The 27,979-nt window shown below is 42.7% G+C and overlaps 1 protein-coding gene across 1 annotated transcript; it reads left to right on the forward strand.

Moving 5' to 3' along the window:
- Positions 1-1,649: 1,649 nt before the first annotated feature.
- LOC120020459 (protein phosphatase 1L-like) lies at positions 1,650-27,785 on the forward strand. Its single transcript, XM_038964140.1, has 4 exons — positions 1,650-2,551; positions 21,567-21,741; positions 24,484-24,645; positions 25,317-27,785. Exons 1-4 carry the CDS (start codon positions 2,153-2,155, stop codon positions 25,667-25,669), a joined length of 1,089 nt encoding a protein of 362 aa, XP_038820068.1. The 5' UTR covers positions 1,650-2,152; the 3' UTR covers positions 25,670-27,785.
- The last annotated feature ends 194 nt before the right edge of the window (positions 27,786-27,979 follow it).

The following is a 27,979-nucleotide window of genomic DNA, read 5'->3' on the forward strand; positions in this document are numbered from 1 at the left end:
CTTTCCGAATGCACTGTTTATGTTCCTATGTTCTATATCTATGGTCCTATTTAAGAATCAGATGAAAGCCTCCTATATGACTTGTTTGTCCCATGAATAAACTCATGATCAATGCAGACACAGAGTGCTCCTTTTTCTATATATTTCATGGGATAGTCACCTGGTGAAGTCTCCTGGGGTAAGACATTTTTTGTACCAGCCTTGGGTCGGCCTACATGGATTTTTAATCACATTCCCAATGTGCTTTTTTACTACAGTCTCTGAATGTCTACTAGCCATGTACTACAAGGTGGGGGTAGGCCCAAACATATTAAACAAAATAATGCAATTTTGGCTTTCCGGAATTATGTTCTTCAAGCAACAGAGAGGGAGAGAATAAGTTAGACCAAAGGAAGGAAGTTAACATTGAGGGACCTTTATCAAAAAAATCTAGGCTCACATTTGATATGTAGAGCCTCTTGCCTAAAGATGTTATTCTTGCAAATGAGAATGTCTGATGAATATGCCTGTGTGACCACTGTGTGGTGTAAAATTGTCCTCTAGGAATTGAGTTTGACACCCCAATATGTCAATGACAGTTTCCTAATAATGTGGTCCCATATAACATTACGTGGTGGTGCTAAAAAGTGTGTTTTCACATTAGTCTCTCTAGACAGACGGGGTTGCCTCCCAAAACAATGTACCAATGTTCCTGTTGCTCTTAGGTCTATGTTTCAGAGACTATATTCACATGGTGCATAGGCCAGTATTACAATGTGTAGGTTCACAGTCACATTGTTGCATAGTACATTAGCCTGTGACAATTTGTTTGCAGTTTGTGGAAGTACAGAATTATTTTTTAATGTTTATTAGAATAGTTAAATTAGCTGTGGTAAGACCTCCCTTTACTTGAGAATGATTGGTTAGGTTACAGTTATTTCCACTGTGAGCTTATTTGCAAATCTTTGAAATTGTGCAAACCACAAACTGGTATATAAGTTATAAGAGTTATGTAACAATATGCAATGTATGTGTCTATGTAATTGCGATGTAAATACATAGGTTTTAAAGTGGGACCAGTTCTGTTTCATCTCAATTGTAGTGCGGCAAGTAGCCTAGTGGTTAGAGCGTTGGGCGAGGTTGCTAGATCGAATCCCTGAGCTGACAAGGTATAAATCTGTCGTTCTGCCCCTGAACAAGGCAGTTAACCCACTGTTCCTAGGCCGTCATTGTAAATAAGAAGTTGTTCTTAAGTTCTTAACTGACTTGCCTAGTTAAATAAATAAAATATCAAATAGGACTGGAGTCAGCCGCCAGAGGGCTACAATATTCTTCGTGTTGTGCTTTGGGTGCTGTTTATAGGTTAGTGGCTATTCAATGGTCACCAACCGTTTCCCGGACAGCCTATGGTGGGCATGCAGGCTTTTGTTCCATCCTAATACTAACAACTGATACCAGTGGAATATGCTTAATAGGCCTAATAATAATAAAAAATACATTTGATAATAAAATGTGCAAAGAGGAACGCTATAGACAGACCTACATTACAAATCCTGAATATTAAGACTATTATAAACACCCTCGCTTGCTGCAGCTGTTGTGATCATGATCCATCATAGGACGTTCTGCAGCAGCTGCGCACACTGTCATCACTGAAGACTGGGGGTGCGCAAGGGGGTTGTTGTTGATGCGGGTGAGTAGAGGCTCAATGGGAGCGTTTCCCACACAAGAAACGGGGTCACCGCAAAAACAGGCCACCGAAACTGAAACTCCTACTACGCCCCGGTGACAACTCCTCCTCACATTCCGGTGAGTCGTCTCCCATTATTCGCGAAGCCTACAATGGGCTACAGACGACAGCGCCTTCATAACGAGTTTTGTCGGCGAATCCTCGTGCTCCAGCTGTTATTTCGCGAGCCAAGACAGTCTCACTTGTGTCTTTCAAGTCAATGACTCTGCCCGCTTTCGTCATTCGCTCTTCAGTGTTACATTCCGCTGCGCGTTAAGGCTGGGAATAGCCTGCATTGACAATTTAAAGCCAGTTTCATATATTTATAGCAGTTCTGACATCAAACATTGATGGTGGACGTTTAAAATTTTTCCCTTGAACGGATATAATGGAGTGAATTGACCTGCACGAGAGGGGCAACCGTCAACAGTTTTCTTGCGTGTGATGATAGGAGACACAATGACGCTGCTGTCTCTTTTGGGTCGGATCATGCGTTATTTCCTCCTCAGGCCAGAGACATTGTTTCTGCTATGCATTAGCTTGGCCTTATGGAGTTACTTCTTCCACACGGACGAGGTGAAGACCATCGTCAAGTCCAGCCGGGATGCCGTGAACATGGTGAAGGGGAAAGTGGCGGAGATGATGCAAAACGACAGGTTGGGGGGCCTGAATGTCCTAGATGCGGAGTTCTCCAAAACTTGGGACTTCAAAAACAACAATGTAGCAGTGTACTCCATTCAGGGGCGGCGCGACCACATGGAGGACCGATTCGAGGTACTCACCGACATCACCAACAAGAGTCACCCGTCTATATTCGGGATATTTGACGGTCACGGTGGTGAGGTAGGTGCAGTGACGATTTTAGCATGTAAATCTTGATGGGGCAAACTCCCCAAATGTTTTAGCTGCAGCCACCTCACAACACTAAACAATACATTAATTGCACTAAAACTGTTAGCGCCTACATAAAGCTGTCCCAAAAGCAGAGCTTTCTTTTCAGCACCATGGAGTGAATCCTTACCACCGCTACACCTGGCTATCAGCGGAGCCTTGTCTGGCAGCGAAACGGTTCATTCAGCCTCCTTTACTGCCTTTAAAAAAACATAACTGATATGACTTGCTTAACTTCTTGCCACTATAGGGGGTGCTGTTTCGCATTAGCATAATTTGGTCTACAGATTAAACTGCCTAGTACTCAATTCTTGCTCGTACAATATGCATATTATTGTTATTATTGGATAGAAAACACTCTCTAGTTTCTATAGCCGTTTGAATTATGTCTCTGAGTGGAACAGAACTCATTCTACAGCACTTTTCCTGACTGGGAGTGAGATTTCAGAAATCTTGGCCTCTGGTCCCAGGTCAGTTTTAAAGTCCCTGTAAATGCTATGAGGATACAAACACTGCCCACGCCTTCCTCTAGATGTCAGTAAGAGGTGACAATTTGAATGGAGTCGATTGCGCAATCAGGGCCTGTATAAAAGAGCACAAGGCGGAAGTGGCTTTCTTTTCCTGCTGCGCCTGACGCACGAAGGACGTCGGACTGGCTCTCTTTCCAAGCTTTGGTTTAGCCACTTATATATCGCCGGTCATGTTTTTACTCGTTATAGGTGTTAAAAACATCATAAGGTAGTTAATTTAAACCGTTTTATAGCAATTTATATCCGTTTAGTGCGATTTTGAGGCATTTCTTTGTGATGCACTTTGAAGCGCCGGGCACGTTTCCAGTACCGGTCGAACGTTAGTGGCCATTTCGACGGACAAGAGGACATCTTTCGACCAAAAGACGATTAGACCGGAGAAAGGATACATTGCCCAAGATTCTGATGGAAGATCAGCTCATAGTAAGAAATATTTAAGATGATAAATCGTTGTTCTGTAGAAAAATGTTAAACGCATATTCCGCCATTTTTTTTGGTATAGCTTCGCTTGGCGAACCCTGTATTGCACAGTAAGGATAATTTTAGAAATGTAATTCAGCGATTGCATTAAGAACTAATTTGTCTTTCGATAGCTGTCCAACTTATATTTTTTTAGTCAAGTTTATGAATAGTTATTCATTAGACAAGATCACTGTCAAAGATGGCGCCCGACATTTTCAGGCCAGTTTTGCTAGTATTGTCATTGTATACCCACGGTTTTTTGTGGCTAAATATGCACATTTTCGAACAAACTCTATATGTATGTTGTAATATGATGTTACAGGAGTGTCATCTGAAGAATTCTGAGAAGGTTAGTGAAAAAATTAATATATTTTGGCGATGATAACGATATCGCTCTCTTTGGCTTGAATCAACGTTTGCATATGTGGTATGCTAATATAACGATTTATTGTGTTTTCACTGTAAAACACTTAGAAAATCTGAAATATTGTCTGAATTCACAAGATCTGTGTCTTTCCATTGCTGTGAGCTGTGTATTTTTAAGAAAATGTTTTATGATTAGTAATTAGGTAATACACGTTGCTCTCTGTATTTATTCTAGTCGAGTTGTGATGGTGGGTGCAATTGTAAACTATGATTTCTACCTGAAATATGCACATTTTTCTAACTAAACCTATCCTATACAATAAATATGTTATCAGACTGTCAGACTGTCATCTGATGAGGTTTTTTCTTGGTTAGTGGCTATCAATATCTTTATTTGGCCGAATTGGTGATAGCTACTGGTGGAGAGAAAAAATGGTGGACAAAGAAAAATGGTGTCTTTTGCTAACGTGGTTAGCTAATAGATTTACATATTTTGTCTTCCCTGTAAAACATTTTAAAAATCTGAAATGGTGGCTTTATTCACAAGATCTGTATCTTTCATTTGGTGTCTTGGACTTGTGATTTAATGATATTTAGATGCTACTATTTAATTGTGACGCTATGCTAGCGATGCTAATCAGTGTGGGGGGGTGGGGGGTGATCCCGGATCCGGGGTTGAGAGGCGTGAAAAGTTAAACAAATGTGGTTGAGATGTACAAACTATGGCATAAGGGAACAACGAGCGGATAAGAGGCAATCCGAGCTAGGACTGTCATAGTCAATAACTATTTGTTCAGTACTGAAATGTACAGCAAAATAATTCAGAACATGGGCCGTTCTTACAGTATTCTCCCAGTACACCAAGTCAGAACCGTAGGATAAATAAAGGGGGCATATAAGCAGCCAATGAAAGCTCTTACAATATTTGATAATGACATTTCTCTAAAACAGGCTATAGGCTACATGTGCACCACCAAGTCAGAACAGTAGGCTGAGTTATGAGGGGGAAAGGGACCAAATTATTAGGGCGAGGCACATGGGCTACTAACAGCTTACTACACAACATGCACTTAGTATTACTTTCTTAGCTACAGAATATTACACCATTTATGCAGCAGCATAAAATAAATTTTTGGACTCACCTGCTGTGCAAGCTTGAACAGGAAGTTGGCGCGGCGGTCCTTCTTGTGGCCAAATTTTGTAATCAATGACTGCCATTCTCTGGATTTATGGTGCTTTCAAGACAACTGGGAACTGAAAAAAAAAAAACGTTGATGACGTCGGTGAACTTCAGGTCGGAGCTGTAGAAAGAGGCCCGAGTTCCCGACTTGGAATTCCGAGTTGGATGACCGTTCAAAACTTATTTTCCCAGTCAGAGCTCATTTTTTTTCCAGAGTTCCCAGTTGTCTTGAACTCACTGAAGTATGAGATTTCCCAGTTTCCAGTTTCCAGTTGTTATGAGCGCAGCAGAAGTAATGCTGGATTGACAGCATGGCCAATGTATTCAACCTTTTCTGGCCCATGGCATATTAATGTTTATCCTTGTAAGGTTGGAAAAGAGAACCTTAAACTCAGACTTGGACCACACACCCACTCCACTGAATAGCAGGCTACTGATTGCAACACTCACAGTTAGCCCCTGATTCCTTCCAAACCACTCATTGTTGAATTTGTGATTTACAACTTGTTGTGTAATGTTTATGTCCAATGGCCGACGAGCACCAATACATTTGATCTATAATTTCTCTTGATATGACAAGGATTGAAAAGGATTTTCCAATAGATTGTCAACTTGATTCATGAAGATGACTGCTTGTCTAGCTTGCTAGCTAAGATTTTGAAAGTATGATGTTGACATGATCAGTCCAACCAAAGCTACGGTAGATATAACGTGATTTGATGTAATTATATCTGTGGCCAATGACCTTGAGCCTTCTTGGATGGGCAATTCTAATGTAAATCTACAGCAGCACCCAAGGGGCTTGAATTTATGAGCTCTCCCCGTAGATTTTGCGGTGAAATAGTGTCCCCATGAGTGACAGAACACTGAGCCAATCACGGCGCAACTAGAGAACATTACCAACCCCTACACTCCGTATTTTCCGCTGGCTGACCCACCACCACAGAAATCACTGAGCTAGGCTAAAACACCTGCATTTTGGAGCTGCCTTACTCAAGAAAGCAAAAAAAGAGACCATGTTTGTATGCAGCTTTATTAACTAAATTATTTAGTTTTTACATCGTTTGCGAACTGTTATGTGACACATATTAATGCCAAAATAACATGCAAAACAGGCAACCCATTATTTTTTTACATATTTTTTTAGCTAAACAGGTGGGTCTCAAAACAGGCCCCACTTGCCCTGAATGATGGGTCCCACTGGGTAGGTGTCTCTCAAATCCATAGCCTAGTAAAAGAGGCCTATATGTTTATCACCATTAATTAGAAATAATAGCTTAAAACACAAAGGATGTTGTTGAACATCATTCGCATCTGTGGTCAGCACAGCATCCTCATTGGATTTGGAATGAGAGAGTTAAGTCCTAACAAAACATCTTCCCACCCCAGCTTTCAGGGTACATAAAACTAGCAAACAGAGCATTTTGAAAGTCACACGGTCTTGGGGCATCCTAACCATGACCAGAATTTAAGTTGAGTAGGCAGCATCTAAATCCTCTGCAGTACGGTTTACAGGGTCTCTCCGCTGGCCTATTCACTATTTAGTAGTAGGCCCTGTGTATGTCGCCTACCACTACTACCCTTTGATGAAACTAGAATCACCCTCTGTGTTTTTGTGTGTTGTCCTCAGCTCAAAGACATAGGAATTGAATTGCAAACCCACACAAAGAACCAGTCTTGAGGCTTTGTGTGTCGCACATGGTGTGAACCATTTTTTCTCCTTTTGACTGTCAAGGGTCGGGGAATGCCCAAGGTAGCCTTCAGACCACATGTCTAGGGAGCCATCTGCCAATTCAGTGTCCACAGTGAGCTTGGAGCCAGGATTCTCTTTCTCACAGACACTATTACACAACTATTACACACTATTACAAAGCTATTACACACTATAACAAAGCTATTACACAAACACTATTACAAAGCTATTACACACTATAACAAAGCTATTACACAAACACTATTAAACATTATTGCAATACTATTACTCTATTACACACTGTTACACATCTGTGTTTTAGAAGTCACAGATGCCACTTTAGTATGGCGACTGTGTCTATCTCCACCAAATCAAACCAAATCAAAATACTAAAAGATTTACACTGAGTGGACAAAACATAAAGAACACCTGCTCTTTCCATGACATAGACCGACCAGGTGAAAGCTATGATCCCTTATTGATGTCACTTACTAAATCCATTTCAATCAGAGTAGATGAAGGGGAAGACAGGTTAAAGGATTTTTAAGCCTTGAGACATGGATTGGGTATGTGTGCCAATCAGAGGGTGAATGGATAAGACAAAAGATTTAAGTGCCTTTGAACGGGGTATGGTAGTAGGTGCCAGGTGCTCCGGTTTGTGTCAAGAACTACAACGCTGCTGTTTTTTCACGCTCAACAGTTTCCTGTGTGTATCAAGAATGGTCAAAGGACATCCAACCGACTTGACACAACTGTGGGAAGCATTGGAGTCAAGATCACTTTCTGAGTCAAAATGCAAGCCAAGATCTACCACTCAGATTTTTGTTGTTGTTGCATGACTTTAAAAAAGTAAGCTTATTCAACATTATCCAATTAAAAACAGTTATATAGCAATGCGGTTTGTGCAGTAGGCTATAGGCCCAATGCATGATCATTGACTATGAATACTTGAATTTCCCTGCCAATGTGGTTCCTCTGACCATTTTGAAATTATATTACCACAATTTAGGTGTATGAAGACATTGGTAATAGATCATTTGTTGTATTTCTTGTGAGGCACAGCTGAGTGAGCAAAATAATTCACTTTTTTTTCTGCATCTGATGGTCAGTCTGAGGTGAGGGAGGGAGCAGCGGTGAGGCTGCCTCTCACCCGACTCACAGTCCCTCCTCTCTCCCTTCCTCCACTGAGAAAAGGAGACAGTCTTCCAGCTGATGGTGAAACTTAAGTCGCATTGCATTATTTCTGCCTCATGCACCAATTCATGTTGTTACTCCTATGACCAGAGAAAGTAAAATATTCCTTTATTAAAACTTCTTACTAAAACCCGTCAGCGGGACACCTGTCAACAACTTCTGGTGAAATTGGAGGGCGCGCAATTCAAATAATTAATCACAGCTATCAAGGCTATTTGTCACGATCGTCGTGAGGTGAAAGAGTGGACCAAGGCGCAGCGTGATATAAATACATCTTCTTTAATACAATGAAGATGAAACAAACACTTTTACAAACTAACAAAACGACGAACGTGAAGCTATACAAACTAAGTGCTAACATGCAACATAGACATAGACAATTACCCACGAAATACCCAATGAATATGGCTGCCTAAATATGGCTCTCAATCAGAGACAATGAACAACAGCTGCCTCTAATTGAGAACCAATCTCGGCAGCCATAGACATACAAACACCTATACTAGACACTGCCCCCATAAACATACAAAAACCCCTAGACATTACAAAAACACATACATCCCCCATGTCACACCCTGACCTAACTAAAATCATAAAGAAAACAAAGATAACTAAGGCCAGGGCGTGACACTATTCAAATAAATAAATTATGGATATTAAACATTTAAGTACATACAAGTATCTTATATCGGTTAAAAGCGTACATTCTTGTTAATCTAACTGTATTGTCCGATTTACAATAGGCTTTACAGCGAAAGCATGCCATGCGATTGTTTGAGGACGGCGCCCCACATCAAAATATTTTTCAACCAGCACAGGTTTCATAAATTCACAAATAGTGATTGAATATTACTTTTTGAAAATCTTCCTCTGATTTGCAATCCAAAGGGTCCCAGCTACAACATGTAGTGTCGTTTTGTTAGATAAAATCCTTCTTTATATCCCAAAAGTCAGTTTAGTTGGCGCCATCGATTTGAGTAATCCATTCATTCAACATGCAGAGAAAGGAATCCAAAAAGCTACCGCTAAACTTTGTTAAAGCAAGTCAAAATACGTTTCTATTTAATCTTCAGGTACCCTAAAATGTAATTAAACTATAATATTTCATACGGAAAGAGGTATGTTCAATAGAAAAGTGATATTAGCAGGTGCGCATCCTCTTCATCGTGCGCACACAGACTGATTTCCAGCTCTGTGTTCCTGTATCACAACCCAGAATTCTTTCTTGTTTTGGAAGAAACAAGCCTGAAACCTTGAACAAAGACTGTTGACATCTAATGTCAGCCATAGGAATTGCAATCTGGGAGCTGGATTTAACTTAGTCCCTATACGTTATAATGGAAGAGCATGGGCTCTCAAAAAAAAAAATTCTGGTTGGTTTTTCTTTGGATTTTCTCCTACCTTATCTATTGTGTTATAGTCTCCTACATTATTTTAAAATGTATACAAACTTCAGAGTATCTTCTTTCCAATGTTACCAATTATATGCATATCCTGGCTTCAGGGCCAGAGTAACAAGGCAGTTTACTTTGGGCACGTCAGTCAGGTGGAAATTCAGAAAAAGGTCCCTAGCCCTAACAAGTTTTAACAACGCAAGCTTATCGAAACACTTTACTATACTCATTCATTGCAGCTGCAGTGCTGGTTGTAGCGTGAGTGGAATTACGGAGAACATGCATTTTATGTCTTATAAAACTGTTGACAAATTGTTGACAGTGCTGAATAACAACTTAAACATGAACTTACTAATGAAAACAGCAGCTTTTTGTTGTATTCATTTAGTCTCTCTCTAGTCATGGTCTTTGCCTTCCCGGCGCAGGACTGCTGAATCAAGTGCACCTACCGCCAACAGGGCTGCTGAATCAAGTGCACCTACTGCCAACAGGGCTGCTGAATCAAGTGCACCTACCGCCAACAGGGCTGCTGAATCAAGTGCACCTACCGCCAACAGGGCTGCTGAATCAAGTGCACCTACCGCCAACATAGCGAAAAGAAAAAAAAATAGGAAGGCAAGGCTTTATCGTTGTTTTTTTACAGAAATGTTTGGTGATCGACTAGGAATGGCTTGGAGATCGACCGGTTGGTGACCACTGTAACAGGTATTCAAGTCTTCCATTTTAAAAATGTATCAAATTTGAGATTCATGTAGATTCATCCTCTCTACCTTTTATCTTTTGTGGGAGAAGTTTAATTTAGTTGTAATTGTTGGCTATTCAACAAGATGTGCATCATGTTTTGGCTGAATTAGCAGTTCTCTCTAGGCTGTTATCAAATCAAATGTTATTTGTCACATGCGCCGAATGAAACAGGTGTAGTAGACCTTACAGTGAAATGCTTACTTACAAGCCCTTAAGCAACAATGGTTTAAGAAGTTTTAAGAAAAAATAAGATTAAAGAAAAGTGTTAAGTAAAAAAATTGAAAATAAAGGTAACAAATAATTAAACAACAGCAGTAAAATAATAGCGAAGCTATATACAGGGGGTATCGGTACAGAGTCAATGTGCGGGGGCACTGGTTAGTCGAGGTAATTGAGGTAATATGTACATGTAGGTAGAGTTAAAGTGACTATGCATAGATAATAAACAGAGAGTAGCAGCAGTGTAAAAGAGGGGTCTGGGTAGCCCTTTGATTAGCTGTTCAGGAGTCTTATGGCTTGGGAGTAGAAGCTTTTTGAACCTAGACTTTGCGCTCCGGTACCGCTTGCCGTGCGGTAGCAGAGAGAACAGTCCATGACTAGGGTGGCTGGAGTCTTTGACCATTTTTAGGGCCTTCCTCTGACACCACCTGGTATAGAGGTCCTGGATGGCAGGAAGCTTGGCCCCAGTGATGTATTGGGCCGTACGCACTACCCTCTGTAGTGCCTTGCGGTCGGAGGCCAGGCAGTGATTCAACCAGTCAGGATGCTCTCGATGGTGCAGCTGTAGAACCTTTTGAGGATCTGAGGACCCATGCCAAATCTTTTCAGTCTCCTGAGGGGGAATAGGCTTTGTCGTGCCCTCTTCACGACTGTCTTAGTGTGTTTGGACCATGATAGTTTGTTGGTGATGTGGACACCAAGAAACTTGAAGCTCTCAACTTGCTCCACTGCAGCCCCGTCGATTAGAATGGGGCGTGCTCGGCCCTCTTTTTCCTGTAGTCCACAATCATCTCCTTTGTCCTGATCACGTTGAGGGAGAGGTTGTTTTCCTGGCACCACATGGCCAGGTCTCTGACCTCCTCCCTATAGGCTGTCTCATCGTTGTTGGTGATCAGGCCTACCACTGTTGTGTCATCGACAAACTTGATGATGGTGTTGGAGTCATGCCTGGCCATGCAGTCATGAGTGAACAGGGAGTAGAGGAGGGGACTGAGCACGCACCCCTGAGGGCCCCCGTGTTGAGGATCAGTGTGGCGGATGTGTTTTTACCTACCCTTACTACTTGGGGGCAGCCCGTCAGGAAGTCCATGATCCAGTTGCAGAGGGAGGTGTTTCGTCCCAGGGTCCTTAGCTTGGTGATGAGTTTTGAGGGCATAATGGTGTTGAACGCTGAGCTGTAGTCAATGAATAACATTCTCACATAGGTGTTCCTTTTGTCCAGGTGGGAAAGGGCAGTGTTGAGTGCAATAGAGATTGCATCATCTGTGGATCTGTTAGGGCGGTATGCAAATTGGAGTGGGTCTAGGGTTTCTGGGATAATGATGTTGATGTGAGCTATGACCAGCCATTCAAAGCACTTCATGGCTATAGACGTCGTTAGTCATTTAGGCAGCTTACCTTAATGTTCTTGCGCACAGGGACGATGGTGGTCTGTTTGAAACATGTTGGTATTACAGACTCAGTCAGGGACAGGTTGAAAATGTCAGTAAAGACTCTTGCCAGTTGGTCCGCAAATGCTCAGAATACACGTCCTAGTAATCCGTCTGGCCCAGCGGCCTTGTGAATGTTGACCTGTTTAAAGGTCTTACTCACATCGGCTACGGAGAGGATGATCACACAGTCATCCGGGTAACAGCTGATGCTCTCATGCATGCTTCAATACACATTAGACATGGCGAAATGTATAGAATTGCAAGAGAATTAGCTTTAAACCAGCACAATTCTCTCCACCAACAAGAGAGGTGTGAACAGTTTATCATGAACAGTGCTTGTGCACATAAAAATAGACGGGGCTCATGCACGCGCAGGGGGCGCTACATGTTCCCCAATGCTGGAAGGGGAACCCAGAGTGAAAAAGTTTGGGAACCCCTAAAGTAGCCTATGGTAACATCAGTACAGTAGCCTATGGTACCGTCAGTACGGTAGCCTATGATAACATCAGTAAAGTAGCCATCAGTACAGTAGCCTATGGTAACGTCAGTACAGTAGCCATCAGTACAGTAGCCATCAGTACAGTAGCCTATGGTAACGTCAGTAAAGTTGCCGTCAGTACAGTAGCCTATGGTAACTTCAGTACAGTAGCCTATGGTAACGTCAGTACAGTAGACTATGGTATCGTCAGTACAGTAGCCGTCAGTACAGTAGCCTATGGTAACGTCAGTAAAGTAGCCGTCAGTACAGTAGTCTATGGTAACTTCAGAACAGTAGCCTATGGTAACGTCAGTACAGTAGACTATGGTATCGTCAGTACAGTAGCCTATGGAAACTTCAGTACAGTAGCCTATGGTAACGTCAGTACAGTAGTCTATGGTAACGTCAGTACAGTAGTCTATGGTAACGTCAGTACAGTAGCCTATGGTAACGTCAGTACAGTAGCCTATGGTAACGTCAGTACAGTAGTCTATGGTAACGTCAGTACAGTAGACTATGGTAACGCCAGTACAGTAGACTATACTTCCTTGGGGGGAGGGGCAGGTAGCCTAAACACGCGCACACACAGGCAAAGATTTTCAGCTGGCAGGCAGACACTGGAATAACTTTCTGAGTGACAGAGTGAGGGCTTTGGATAGGCGTTTTTTTTTGTCGGAATAGAAGAAAAGGCCTTGAACGTAACAGAATGTTATTAACCATTTCTGTTCCTTGAAAAAAATGTATTTTCCGGTTTTCGGTTGTGTACCCTGAACTGGTTCCAATCCCTGCTTTCAACCATTGAAAGTTCCACTCTATGACATTCTAATACGGGGTGGCGGGTAGCCTAGTGGTTAGAGGCGGGTAGCCTAGTGGTTAGAGGCGGGTAGCCTAGTGGTTAGAGGCGGGTAGCCTAGTGGTTAGAGGCGGGTAGCCTAGTGGTTAGAGGCGGGTAGCCTAGTGATTAGAGGCGGGTAGCCTAGTGGTTAGAGTGCTAGGTCAGTAACCGAATCGAATCCCCAAGCTGACAAGGTAAAAATCTGCCGTTCTCCTCCTGATCAAGGCAGTTAACCGACTGTTCCTAGGCTGTCATTGTAAATAAGAATTTGATCCTAACTGACTTGCCTAGTCAAATAACGGTTAAATATATATATATATATATTTTAAATACACTCTACGTTATCTAAATAGATTGGCAAGATCCTGTTAAAGGGTAGGAAGCATGAATTTCTAGTAACAACACAGTGTGGTCAAAGACTCAGTAACTTAGTTGTAGTCACAATCTGGTTACCTATAACTACAAACAGTTATGTTTTAGTGTTTTTACATATTTCTGAATTTATTTCCGGATATCTTCGGAACTACGCACAATGCACTATTTCTCAACGTCAAATCAAGAACTCAGCGATCACTGCCTCATTGCCTGCATCCGTAATGGGTCTGTGACCAAACGACCACCCCTCATCACTGTCAAACGCTCCCTAAAACACTTCTGAGAGCAGGCCTTTCTAATCGACCTGGCCGGGGTATCCTGGAATGACATTTACCTCATCCCGTCAGTAGAGGATGCCTGGTTATTCTTTAAAAGTGCCTTCCTCACTATCTTAAATAAGCATGCCCCATTCAAAAAAAATTGAACTAGGAATAGATATAGTCCTTGGTTCACTCCAGACCTGTCGGCCCTTGACCAGCACAAAAACATCCTGTGGCATTCTGCATTAGCATCGAATAGCCCCCGTGATATGCAACTTTTCAGGGAAGTTAGGAACAAATATACACAGGCAGTTAGGAAAGCTAAGTCTAGCTTTTTCAAACAGAAATTTGCATCCTGTAGTACAAACTCAAAAAAGTTCTGGCACACTGTAAAGTCCATGGAGATTAAGAGCACCTCCTCCCAGCTGCCCACTGCTCTGAGGCTAGGAAACACTGTTACCACCGATAAATCCACTGTAATTGAGAATTTCAATAAGCATTTCTCTACGGCTGGCCATGCTTTCCACCTGGCTACCCCTACCCCGGTCAACTGCTCGGCACCCTCCACAGCAACCCACCAAAGCCCCCACCATTTCTCCTTCACCCAAATCCAGATAGCTGATGTTCTGAAAAAACTGCTAAATCTGGACCCTTACAAATCAGCCGGGCTAGACAATCTGGACCCTCTCTTTCTAAAATGATCTGCCGAAATTGTTGCAACTCCTATTACTAGCCTGTTCAACCTCTCTTTCGTATCGTCTGAGATTCCCAAAGATTGGAAAGCTGCCGCGGTCATCCCCCTCTTCAAAGGGGGTGACACTCTAGACCCAAACTGCTACGAGCTATATCTATCCTACCCTGTCTTTCTAAGGTCTTCGAAAGCCAAGTTAACAAACAGATTACCGTCCATTTCGAATCCCACCGTACCTTCTCCGCTATGCAATCTGGTTTCAGAGCTGGTCATGGGTGTACCTCCGCCACGCTAAAGGTCCTAAACGACATCATAACCGCCATTGATAAGAGACATTACTGTGCAGCCGTATTCATCGACCTGGCCAAGGCTTTCGACTCTGTCAATCACCACATTCTTATTGGCAGACTCGACAGCCTTAGGTTCTCAAATGATTGCCTCGCCTGGTTTACCAACTACTTCTCTGATAGAGTTCAGTGTGTCAAATCGGAGGGCCTGTTGTCCGGACCTCTGGCAGTCTCTATGGGGGTGCCACAGGGTTCAATTCTCGGGCCGACTCTCTTCTCTGTATACATCAATGATGTTGCTCTTGCTGCTGGTGATTCTCTGATCCACCTCTACGCAGACGACACCATTCTGTATACTTCTGGCCCCTCTTTGGACACTGTGTTAACTAACCTCCAGATGAGCTTCAATGCCGTACAACTCGCCTTCCGGGGCCTCCAACTGCTCTTAAATGCAAGTAAAACTAAATGCATGCTATTCAATCGATCACTGCCCGCACCTGCCCATCCGTCCAGCATCACTACTCTGGACAACTCTGACTTAGAATACGTGGACAACTACAAATACCTAGGTGTCTGGTTAGACTTTAAACTCTCCTTCCAGACTCACATTAAGCATCTCCAATCCAAAATTAAATCTAGAATCGGCTTCCTATATCGCAACAAAGCATCCTTCACTCATGCTGCCAAACATACCCTCGTAAAACTGACCATCCTACCGATCCTCGACTTCGGCAACGTCATCTATAAAATAGCCTCCAACACTCTACTCAACAAATTGGATGCAGTCTATCACAGTGCCATCCGTTTTGTCACCAAAGCCCCATATACTACCCACCACTGCGACCTGTACGCTCTTGTTGGTTGGCCCGCGCTTCATACTCGTCGCAAAACCCACTGGCTACAGGTTATCTACAAGTCTCTGCTAGGTAAAGCCCCGCCTTATCTCAGCTCACTGGTCACCATAGCAGGACCCACTTGTAACACGCGCGCCAGCAGGTATATCTCACTGGTCAACCCCAAAGCCAATTCCTCCTTTGGCCGCCTTTCCTTCCAGTTCTCTGCTGCCAATGACTGGAACGAACTGCAAAAATCAGTGAAGCTTGAGACTCATATCTCCCTCTCTAGCTTTAAGCACCAGCTGTCAGAGCAGCTCACAGATCACTGCACCTGTACATAACCCATCTGTAAACAGCCCATTTATCTACCTCATTCCCATACTGTATTTATTTATTTATCTTGCTCCTTTGCACCGCAGTATCTATACTTGCACATTCGTCTTCTGCACATCCACCATTCCAGTGTTTAATTGCTATATTGTAATTACTTTGCCACCATGGCCTATTTATTGCCTTAACTCCCTTATCTTACCTCATTTGCACTAACTGTATATAGACTTTTTTTTTCATTTTTGTCTACTGTATTATTGACTATGTTTTTGTTTATTCCATGTGTAACTCTGTGTTGTTGTATGTGTCAAATTGCTATGCTTTATCTTGGCCAGGTCGCAGTTTCAAATGAGAACTTGTTCTCAGCTAGCCTACCTGGTTAAATAAAGGTGAAATAAAAAATAAATAAAATATGGAGAACCGGTGCTACCTAGCTAGTTCCAGCTGGCTGCTAGTAGCTACTAGCCTTGCTAGCATGTAATTACATTCCAAACCAAGTGTTGGCGCTGGTGAGCTACTATGTACATATACAAAGAAAAAAAACATTAAATAATGCGGAAAAACTGCAACTCTTTTTCTCCTGTGCATTTGGTATCGGTAGTCGAGTGAGTATTGTAGTAGTTTTTTATTTATTTAAAAAATATATAATATTGTAGTAGTTTTCCGTTGTTTGTAGCTAATACAGTAATACCCACATAGTGCAGTAATACCCACAATGACGGGGTTATGACTCATTTGTGGCTCAAAACTGAGAAGCAAGCTTTGAAGTCGGAACGATTTGTCAGGTTGAAGCGATTAGTTTCGAGCATGGGAACCCTGCGCACGTCTACTGTATGCAGTAATCATTTAACCCAGGAGGGCTTTGATGGCTTAGTATAACCAGTGGAAGTGTCACGCCCTGACCTCAGAGATCCTTTTTATGTCTATTTTGGTTGGTCAGGGCGTGAGTTGGGGTGGGCATTCTATGTTTTGTTCTGTGTGTTGTATTTCTATGTGTTTGGCCTGGTATGGTTCCCAATCAGAGGCAGCTGTCAATCGTTGTCTCTGATTGAGAACCATACTTAGGTACCCTGTGTTTGGGTAGTTTTGTGAATTGCACCTTGCAGAACTGTTTGTTTGTTGTTTTGTTGTTTTTTGTTCAAGTATTCGTATTTATTAAAAGTATTATGAATACTTACCACGCTGCACCTTGGTCTTCTCCTTCTCCCGACAACAGCCGTTACAGGAAGGCAGGATTTGGAATGCGAGTTCCTTTCTGTGCTAGACTAGTTGTTCTCTGGCTTACTAGGCTGTGGTGGTTGGCTAGTTTGGCTAGTTATCTGGTTAGCTAGCAGGCTAAAATGACTAACTTTAGCTGGGTGGCTTGCTGGCTAAGATAACTGCATATACCAGTAACATTATTTGATAACTGGTTAGATGCCGTTATATATTTAGAAAACTTTGGTTTACTTTAATGTAGCTGTAAGCTAGGTGTTGATAGCAATGTAACGTTAGCAGGCTAGTTGGCTAACAACCTTGCAAGTAACAATACATACATAAAGTATTTGCTTGTAAGTTCCGGAAAATTAAACCAGTAATCATGAGTATAATCGATTTGGTTTAATTTGAAGTTATACATTTGAAGTTATTTCTGTTACAGTTTACATTATAGGGAATAGGCTGGCTTGCCTGTTTTTTTCCAGCTTTCAGAATTCTGATTCTATGTTTTATGTAATAACTAAAACAAATACAAAAGTGAGGTGTAACTGCATTGGGACTTTTAATGCATATTCCAATGCAAATCCATATGTTACATGTGGTTACGTTTATGGTACCTTACCTTTAAGATAAGGGACGTCCTTGGCCTTGTGTAGTGGAAGTAGGAGGGAGTCTGAAAGGGCAGGCTGTTTACATATCTATCTGGAACTTTCAGACTATTCCTATCCTATGATTAAATATTTAACCTTCCTGTCTTGTCCCCTTACCACCCCTGGTGTGTGTGTGTGTGTGTGTGTGTGTGTGTGTGTGTGTGTGTGTGTGTGTGTGTGTGTGTGTGTGTGTGTGTGTGTGTGTGTGTGTGTGTGTGTGTGTGTGTGTGTGTGTGTGTGTGTGTGTGTGTGTGTGATCCTGTTACCTTTCCTGTGGTCATGGTGACAGTGACATGCATGAGCTATGACTATGAAGGCGGACCTTGTTCTCAGTGGGAGTTTTGCCAGGAACACACAAATCAGAGCCCCCCCCCCCAAAAAAAAACACAAACACACTGAACACACAAACACACACACGCTCAAGTCAGAACTTCTTATCTGAAATCCAGTCACAGAGTAAGGGTTTCTGGGTAACTTGATCATCTTTATTAATGCTTATACATCTGTACACCAGTGAATCGACTCCAATCATGTTGCCTGGGTTTGGTTTGCTAGAGACAGTTGTGTGGGAACATGGAAGACGCCACGCTGAGCTATAAGGTTGGTCAGGTTCACCTTGATGGCTGTGAAATAACCCTTAATACCAGTGATCTGGTGGTGGTTTGAGAATGTGTGATTGATGTAGGCCTCTTTGATCTGTTGGCAATAGCTTCTTGGTAGATACCATGAATCTTTGTTTAGGAGTGGAATGCTTCGTGACTCCCCAGTCTCTTTGTCACAAACTGAACATGATGGCCAACAATCCCCGGAACACATCTGCCTCCTCCTTCGCTCCCTCTTGTGACAAGAACCATACATACCAATCTTTCACCATTTCCAGGCTGAAGCTTCTGTACCTCCTGTACTCGGCCAGCAGGGGGTGTAGTTCCTGCAGGTAGGAGCCCAGAGCTGCATGGGCAGCTGTCCCATTGTCCTACTCCAGGCGAGCTTGGTACACCAGCATCTGGGAGTGGAAGGCGGCTCCGTTGATCCAGTGCTTGAGTGCCCGCGTGCTCATGTGGCCGTCATGCAGCATGGAGTTCTTCAGACGAGTCAGCTGGACACTGAGCTCAGCCTCCAGGCGGCGCGTTTCCTTCAGCAGGCGCTCACTAGCCCCCACGTGCATCCGGTGGAGCTTCAGGTACTCCTCCATCAGATCACGCACTGCTGAAACTTTCTCTTCAGCAAAGACACGGCGGAGCAGGTGGGACGCGTCTGGCTGGGGCTCCCCGAGACCTGCTGTGCTGATCTCTAAGATCATGGAGACCACCAGAGCACCAATGCCCACTGCGTTGGGCACACTGCTCAGGCCGGCAAGAGCCGCATCCAGGCTGGCCACGTAGAACGGAGCCTGGCTGCCCACAAAGGCCAGCAGCTGGGCAGAGTGGTCCTGCAGCACGACCGACGAGTTGAGCCCAAAGTACTGCAGGAGGGAGTCGTCGATGCCTACATCGGGCAGGCCCCCTTGATTGTAGAACTGGTTCACCAGGAAGGCCTGGTCCTCCTGAGAAATCACGAGGGGAAGGTTCCACAACATTGTGAGTACTGCCAGAGGCACGTCAAGAGAAACATGCACAGTAGACTAGGTTGCTGAGTGAATGAGTTATAAGCGCATGCATATGGGTATGTGTTGTGGAACTTTTTGTCAGAAGGGGCCGGGGTGAGTGTTGAATTAACCTATCCTGAGCTGAGCTCTTTTGGCAAACATGTGTTGGGAGTAACAGAGATGTGTTAGTTAGAGAGAGCCCCAAACCCAACACACTCAGAGGACTAAATGTTCACCTTTTCAGTGTGAACCTTTCACTTACCCAAGTCTGTAGAAGTCCGCCTTCAAGTCGCAGGAGGGGTTTGTGGGAAATGTGAGGACACATGCTCAATTGCTTTTTTCCTAATTATTTTCTGCGAGTTAAAATAAATGTTTGCTTGTCCCCTGGTATCAAAAGGAGCAAAATGTCTCCTAAACAAATATCGTGTACAGAACAGCTTGTCTCTGTCTGAGCAGTGTGTCCTTAAACTGCAAATATGTAGCAAATTCTCAACTCTATCCTTTTTCAATCTTTTCGCAGTTTAATGGCCTTCATCACCAAAGTCAGACATTTTCAAGATGCAAAATATATATTGAATTGAATGAAAAAAGGTTGAATGCTGAATGTACTTTTACATGGCTTAGTAATTTGGGCTCTTGGATGGGTAACTTTACATTCACTATTCAAGGCTCCCTGTGTTCCTCCCAAACAAATTTAACGAATTAGTGATTATACTCAGAGAGAGAGAGAGAGAGAGAGTGAGAGATTACCCACACTGGTGACTAATGAAGACTGTTTTAATAATTTATTTTATTCCATTTCACTTCCTCATTACATGCTCCTCTCTCAAATCAATCTGCTCCTACAATTATCACCATGAGTGAAATTAGTTTGTTCGTTAATATCTCATCTGCTTCGGTTAATTGGATGGCTTGATTACAGGACTGATTAAAACACAAGAACTATTGATTGCAGTGTAAGAATATGCAAACGACGACATGAGTGTGTCGAGTCTCAAGTCTTTAAGACTTTTGAACGCTTCTATAATGAAATATATAAACTTCCAGCAGCTGAATTAATATTCAATATGATGAACATGATCTGAGGAGAAAGGAGGCAGTGAAGATAATGAAAAGGGCTAAAAAAGAGAGCAGGAAGGAGGGAGGAATGGAGAGGAAGAGAGGTTGTTGAATAATTCAGCACAGAACACCTGGCGAACCTTCCTTCTCCGTTTTCTTTTCCACGTATCAGACTGGAAATAATTAGTCAAATACTGAAAATACACCTCTTTAAATCCAACTAAAATCACATTTCTACGTGTAGTAAAACCAAGGATATTTACTGTTCTTACTCAGGTAACAGTAATTTGAATATATAAAGAGAAACAGACAGTCTCTTTAAACAGCACTGGAAACCAGTGTTAACCTTCATGCCCACCGGGTTTGACCCATGGTAATTGATTAGTCATTATTAATTAATTAATTATTATTGGAAATTAGCAAAGCCACCAAGTGTGCATTTGAGCATACATATTAAAATCTCTTACATACTGCCTCCATTCACCCAGTGCTGTATGTAGACACATTAATTATCTGTAGACAGCCTGCTACATTGAAACCCTTTCTACATACGGTATAAAATGTGCTCGTCAAATATAATTTCTCTGGTCTTGCACTATGTATAGCTTTTGTTTGGATATCTCTGGTAGGTCCTAGAAAACATTGGTGTCATGCCTTTTGGTGTGTATTTCAAATATACTTTTTTGTGTTTTAAACTTGTAGTTTGGGGTCAATGTATTATAAGATAAAGAACTTGTTTGGACTTTGAATTCAGATTGAACAATTTCCATTTTTAAACTAAACGTCTGATAGTCTCTGTTTACATTGGCGGCTATCTCCTGGCTGTATTCTTGCAAAATATGGGCACTAAGACAGACTATTTCTCAAGAACACAGGTTATCAGTCATTTACAGCATCGGAGGCTCACCACACTGCTGAAAACAGAAAAAATAAATGTGCCTCGTTCAAACATTTAATCTGGATTCATTCGGCTACAGGCAAGAAAACAAGCATTCAGTACCGCTGTACAAGTAAAAGCACAGAATTGTATCAACCAATCATCAGAAAGTTGACCGGTCAAATAACTGAAATTCAACCCAAACCGTGATGAACAACTTTCTAAACACTTATATTGCTCTCTCTCCCCCCCACCCCTTTCCCCTCTCTCTCTCTCTCTCCATCTCTCACAGGCTGCAGCGGACTATGTAAAGGCCCACCTTCCGGAGTCTCTGAGGCAGCAGTTGCTGTCCTATGAAAGGGAGAAGAGGGAGAGTGTTCCCTCCTACCCCAGCATCCTGGAGCAGCGTATCCTGGCTGTAGACCGAGACATGGTGGACAAGCTCTCTGCCAATCACGACGAAGCAGGTGAGGGACTGTAGGAGTGCTGATCTAAGATCAGTTTAGCCTTTTAGATCCTGGATCAGCACTCCTTCTCTGAGATGTTTATGAGTACGAGGTTGGACGGGTGAAAAATGTGGCAATACTGCGGATTGGTTAAGACATTAAGTCCGATACACACGGACAGAGATGGGTCAGAGGGGGAGAGGCGAATTTTAAACCCCAAATCTATTTTGCATGAAGAAACAACCTGTCATTCATCACAAACTTTGTGAATATCTGGGTTTTGCCTCTTTACAATGCAGAAAGACTGCATTTAATCAGTGGACACCACTCGCTTTTATTACAACACACCTGTCATCATTTTTTTCTTTACTAAAGTAAAGGTTTATTATTATTATTATTATTATTATTGCTAAGGGTACTACATAGGTGTAAACATACATTTCTTAGCAAGAGATAGCACTTGTATAGCCTCAGAAAGTAGCAGAAATATGCAGAAAGTAGTTTTTAGTGCATTTTATTGAAGGGAAACAATGTCTTGAACTTTTTTGGCAACATAGTGATATATTCTTATATACTGTACAATGAGGAATTCAACTACAAAATACTAGTCTTCTCCCATTTCTTTAAACATTGCCCCCACCCACAAGGTGTATAAACAACAACAATAAATACGAATAAAATAAGATAATAGATACAAAAATATGAAGAACATAAATCAATCAACTCTAATTAGCACATGTAGGACAGTATGCAAGTGTGTGTGCATAGACTATGCAGATGTATTTATCACATGTGCAGCACATAGTGTTTGTTTTACAGTCCTTCTTTGGGGGGCAGAATTGGCATCTCCTCCTCTTGCCTGCCCCAGCTGCAGCCTCAGGAGGATCAGGACAAGATTCAGCCCACTGAACAGCTTTCACAAGCGCTGCAGAGGCTGCTGTGCGGGGGAGGCGCTCCCTTCTTTGAATGCGTAGTCTTACAAGTGCCTTTCCCAGCTGCTCCAAGAACACCCTCCTCTTATTTTGCTTATCAGGCATCCAGGTAGGGTTGATCGTGTTCCATATCACAAAGGCATTGTATGAGGACACATTAATGATGTTATGGAAGATGACCAGGGGCCAGCAGGCAGTCATCCTCCTGCAACTGTATGTTCCAATCACCTTGTTCAGGTTGTCAACGCCTCCTTTGTTGTGGTTGTAGTCCAGGATGATGGCTGGCTTCCTGTCCTCACGATCACTGATCTCAGCCGTTTTGTGCAGTGTGCTCAGGAGGACCACATTCTTGTTCCTCTTTGGGAGGTAAGAAACTAGAGTGGTGGTGGGGGTGAAGGCAACTTTGATGAGAAGGCCTCTCTTCCCCTTGTTGCGAGGAGTGCAGGGGGAGCTCTGGCTTGTTCTTTCTAACTGTGCCAACCATGGTGATCTTCCTCTTTAGGAGCTGCTGGCTGAGCTCATAAGAGGTGAAGAAATTGTCGCACGTGACATTGTGCCCCCTCAGTCCACTTGTCACATCAAGCACAACCCGCATCCCCTGGTTCTTCTCCGGGCCTCCACTGGTAGGCTTCCCTGTGAAGACTTGCATCTTCCAAGCGTAGCTGGATTGTGCGTCACAGGCCACCCATATCTTGATGCCATGAATTTGTCATCTCCAGGATGATTATTTTCGATGGCTGGTGTGATGAACATGTAGAATGTTGAGGAGATGTCCTGGCCATGGGCAACTGCATGTCTTGTGGACCATGGGGTCATCCTTATGACATTTTGTGCTGCCATCCTGCCCTGGTTGTCATATTGTGACAAGGACCATGTTATTTTGCTGTTCTTTGACAAAAATGTCTCTCAGCTTGGGAGATTTCTTCTTCATCTGAAGATGATGCATCGTGCTCTGAGTTGTATTCTTCCCTATCTTCTTCTTCAGATACCTCCTGTCCTAAATCATTGTTCTCTTGTTCCTTCTGTACATCAGAAAAAATCACTGGGCACTGAAACATGAAACACTTTTTCTTATGTTGGGGTCACTCTAGGAAAAGTCATCAAATTCAAGTTTTCTCTGCTGTTAGTGGCGGGTCATTTTTTACCCTTAAGACAACACAAGGGTTAAAACAGGTCAGAGTTGACCCTCTTTATAAAATCCTAATCACTTTATGTCTAAAGGGAGAGAAAAAAACATTTTTGGAAATGTATAGTACTTTTTACAGATAGTCTGTTAAAAGTAAAGCTGTATACATCAAATGTAGTATTATTTATTATGGCAGGGGTGAAATGTCTCCATGGGGACAACCTTTGGAAGGTCAAGACACAAAGTCAGTGTCACGGAGTACACAAAGCTGCTTTGTTGCCCTGAGAGATTTATTGTCAGCCCTGAGAAATGGATTAGATGAATGTACTGGAAACAGTACCTTATAAATCACTGGATTTTTCAATGGAGGAGGAGGACATGAAAAGGTAGACCTTTGTCAGATACGTTATTAGGGCCTTCACTCCTGTTACCTGGACTTTCATAGCTGTGATGGAAATACAGTATGGCTCTCAGTATTGTGGTTGGTTAGCGGACTTTGGTACACTTGTGGTATTCTGAGAATGAGAATCACAGGTGAAAAACATGAACTTAAAGGTTCATTACACTCAGATGTTTTCAGATTATAACAGTAGTCTTATCTCAAGATGAGCCCACGTCCCAGGCCATCGCTTGTGTAGATCATCTATGGTTTTGGAATGTAACGTCCCTTTAAATTGAAATATCACCTCTGTCTCCTTCTCTCAGGTACTACATGTCTGGTGGCCCTGCTATCGGACAGGGAGCTGACGGTGGCCAACGTTGGGGACTCACGAGGCGTGTTGTGTGACAAGGACGGAAACGCTGTGGCATTGTCACATGACCACAAGCCATACCAGCTGAAGGAGCGCAAGAGGATCAAGAGGGCAGGTTAGCGGACCTCCAGCATGGGTGAACAGCACCACAACGCTATGGGGACGTTAAAAAGACGTGTTTGTGTCAAACCGAGCTAAACTCAACACAGTGAATTCACACATTGGGGTGGGTTTCCTGGATCATATTAACCCTAGTCCTGAACTAAAGACCACTTTAATTGGAGAACTGTTTCTTAGTCCAGAACCAGGTTTAATCTGTGTCCAGGAAACCGGCCCTTAGTGTTCAACACAGAAACAAAACACACATACCATTTTCTCGGCTGTGGAAGGTAGTGCATAACGTCATGACGACATAAAATGTTTCCCATACTTGAGCAGATCACAATGGTACGCTAGGATGAATCACTAGAATGAATTAGTGTCAAAGGGAGAGATTGCAGCCTTGACTCACCACCTATTGGCCCTCTTTTGAAGTGCAAGAGAAGTTGAATACATTACTTGCTCTGACAAATGATAGGAAGCACTGATATGCTGAGGTGGATTTGGTAAATAGAATATCTATAAAAACATAGATATAATGTAATTTGACTGTGATACAGAAATTCCCTTGCTCTGTCTGCACTTTTTTCCCGTGTACACAATCAATGACCAATGTCCCGGTGTGAGATAATAAAGTTACTGAGAGTTTAATCAAAGGGCATTGCACTTCCATTCCTTCACCACCAGGGGGCTTCATCAGCTTCAACGGCTCGTGGCGCGTCCAGGGCATCCTGGCCATGTCTCGCTCGCTGGGCGACTACCCCCTAAAGAACCTCAACGTGGTCATCCCCGACCCCGACGTGTTGACCTTTGACCTGGACAAGCTGCAGCCCGAATTCATGATCCTGGCGTCGGACGGGCTGTGGGACGCCTTCAGCAACGAGGAGGCGGTGCGTTTCGTGCGCGAGCGCCTGGACGAGCCGCACTACGGTGCCAAGAGCATCGTGCTGCAGTCTTTCTACCGCGGCTGCCCCGACAACATCACCGTCATGGTGGTCAAGTTCAAGAGCGGCCCCGTGGGGAGCAAGGCTGAGGAGTAGAGGCGGTGATGAGGTCACGCGTTTGTGACGGGGTCATTGTTATTGTTATGTTATAGATAGACTCTCCTCCATTATGGATAGTGCAGCAAGCAATCAATGGGGAGGATTGGGAACTGTTGCAACATGCATACCTGGCATTCTCTTTGAAACGCACGTACAACCACACCAACATCCTAAACGATGTAGTTTGTTTTTCATTTCTATGACTTTTGGATAGAGAAGTATTTTTGCTTGAATTATGGCCTTAACTCGGAAGCTGGAGTGCTTGATCATCTTGACACACACACATACACACACACATACACACACACACATACACACGTCCATCTGCCGTCTCACACATTGGCATTCGGCACGAACACACAACTGGAGATCACCTCTTCTTCATCACTGAGAAGATGACTCTGACTCAAACAGTACAGCAAACTGATCTAGTGTTCTCTGCGCACCCTGCTGCAGTGTATTGTACTGTCACAGGACTGATACTGTCCTGAAGAAAATTGTAAAAGAAAAAGCACCTGTTGAGACTTTTCATTTTGGTGGAATGATAAGCCCTTAAGCATCGGCCCATAAAAATGTCCTTGGTCATATACAGGAGCAGTTATACCCTGATCTAGCTCCAGCCCTTGCCTTTTTCGTCAACATAGTCGTAACAGGGCTGATGTTAAGTTACTGTATTATGGTACTGGACCTGTATAGGACATTTGTTTAGCCTATCCGTGTTTAGGAAAGATCTGTGGATTTTAGCACACAGGTGTTGATGCCTTCGATCATGGGAATCGTACGGACTGGGAGGTGCATCTCAGACTGCTTATTAAAGCACCATTACCCATGGCGACTGAGTTAAAGGCTACACAGCTGAAACAGGAAGGCTAATTGCCAGTAATATGGCCACCCGTGTGTTAGTTTTACAAGTGTACTACTGTATTGAATACTACTATTACAGCTGTATTTCCAACACTCTCACAGGCTCACCTCAGAATTTGACGTTCATTCATGTTTCTCAAACGTCAAATTTCGAAGTAGTTCCAAACATCAAATTTCTAAGTGTTTAAGGTTTAGGCATTAACTCCACATTTTTAAGGTTAGGGTAATGTTTAGGCATTAACTCAGAATTATTACGGTTATACATTAACCTTTCAGAATTAAGTTTTGGGATAGGCTTAAAACCAAAATATAAAAACAGCTTTCTATCGCTGGATTCGAATATGCAACTTTTGGAACCAAATGCAGATGTTTACGCCCACCCGCCATCCCCATTCACAACATCCTAGCAAAACCCAAACCTACTGGAAGGGAACAGCACTGACTGTTGTCCCTAGTGGTCGGTTTCCTCTTTATCTCCTGGAGTCCTCAGACATGGATGGACATTGAATACTGACTTGTATAAGGGGTGACCAGCATGTTATTTATTTCATAGGTACATCATTTGAATTAAAAAATATATATATACGTATGTTATATTATCATATACACCGAATAGGTGTTGTGTACAGGGTTAACCATAGTATGGTGCCCCTGGAGCAAATTAAGGTTAAGTGCCTTGCTCAAGGGTATATCGACAGATTTTTTATTTTGTCTGGTCGGGTATTCAAACCAGCAACCTTTCAGTTACTAGCACAACGCTCTAACAGGTAGGTTACCTGCTGCCCTATGATGTGGCAAACCGTTTATCATTTAACAATGTACCTTAATTGCCTTATTTATTTTTTCAGTTTTAATCTTATTGTCAAAACAAAACATACACAGATGTTTATTGTTCACCTGTGCATACAGTATGCATAAGTTGATAATGCAACAAGCATCACTTGTAGACAGTTCACCAACAAGTCACTCATATAATCTGCCAAACACAAAATGTATGAATTTGCTGAATGCAGTCTGTCAGTATTAAATCCAATGCCACCATGTCAAATGTTGCTGTTTTTGTTTGTTATTACAGCCAATTTGAAAGACTGTGCAAACAGTCTATTTAGCTACCACTGCACTCTGTGATTTAACACAGTAAATTACTTTGTAACATAAGTCCAATAATTTTTTGAAAACATATAATACAGCAAAGGGATTAATAAACGGGTCACAGATTTGTCTGACCTCTGTTGCTTATTCATGTATGGCAATGTGTATGTGACCTTTCTGTAGCCTACAAACCAAGTATGGCCGCCAAGAAACAGATTTGTGCAGTATTCTCTGGGGCCCGTGAGAAACCACAATGACGCACTCACATACCAAGCCGAACAATCATATCTCTGTATTCATGTTTCTTGCTTCACCAGTGTGCTGGATTGTCACACATTGATGAATACGTCT

This window comes from Salvelinus namaycush, chromosome 25 (assembly GCF_016432855.1).
Source record: "Salvelinus namaycush isolate Seneca chromosome 25, SaNama_1.0, whole genome shotgun sequence".
In the NCBI taxonomy this organism is placed as follows: domain Eukaryota; kingdom Metazoa; phylum Chordata; class Actinopteri; order Salmoniformes; family Salmonidae; genus Salvelinus; species Salvelinus namaycush.

Excerpts from the sequence above, each read along its gene's own strand:
- LOC120020459 (XM_038964140.1), top strand. The coding sequence starts at position 2,153 with ATGATAGGAGACACAATGACGCTGCTGTCTCTTTTGGGTCGGATCATG. Across the intron at positions 2,552-21,566 it reads TTGACGGTCACGGTGGTGAG|GCTGCAGCGGACTATGTAAA; the intron begins GTAGGTGCAGTG and ends CATCTCTCACAG. Across the intron at positions 21,742-24,483 it reads TGCCAATCACGACGAAGCAG|GTACTACATGTCTGGTGGCC; the intron begins GTGAGGGACTGT and ends TCCTTCTCTCAG.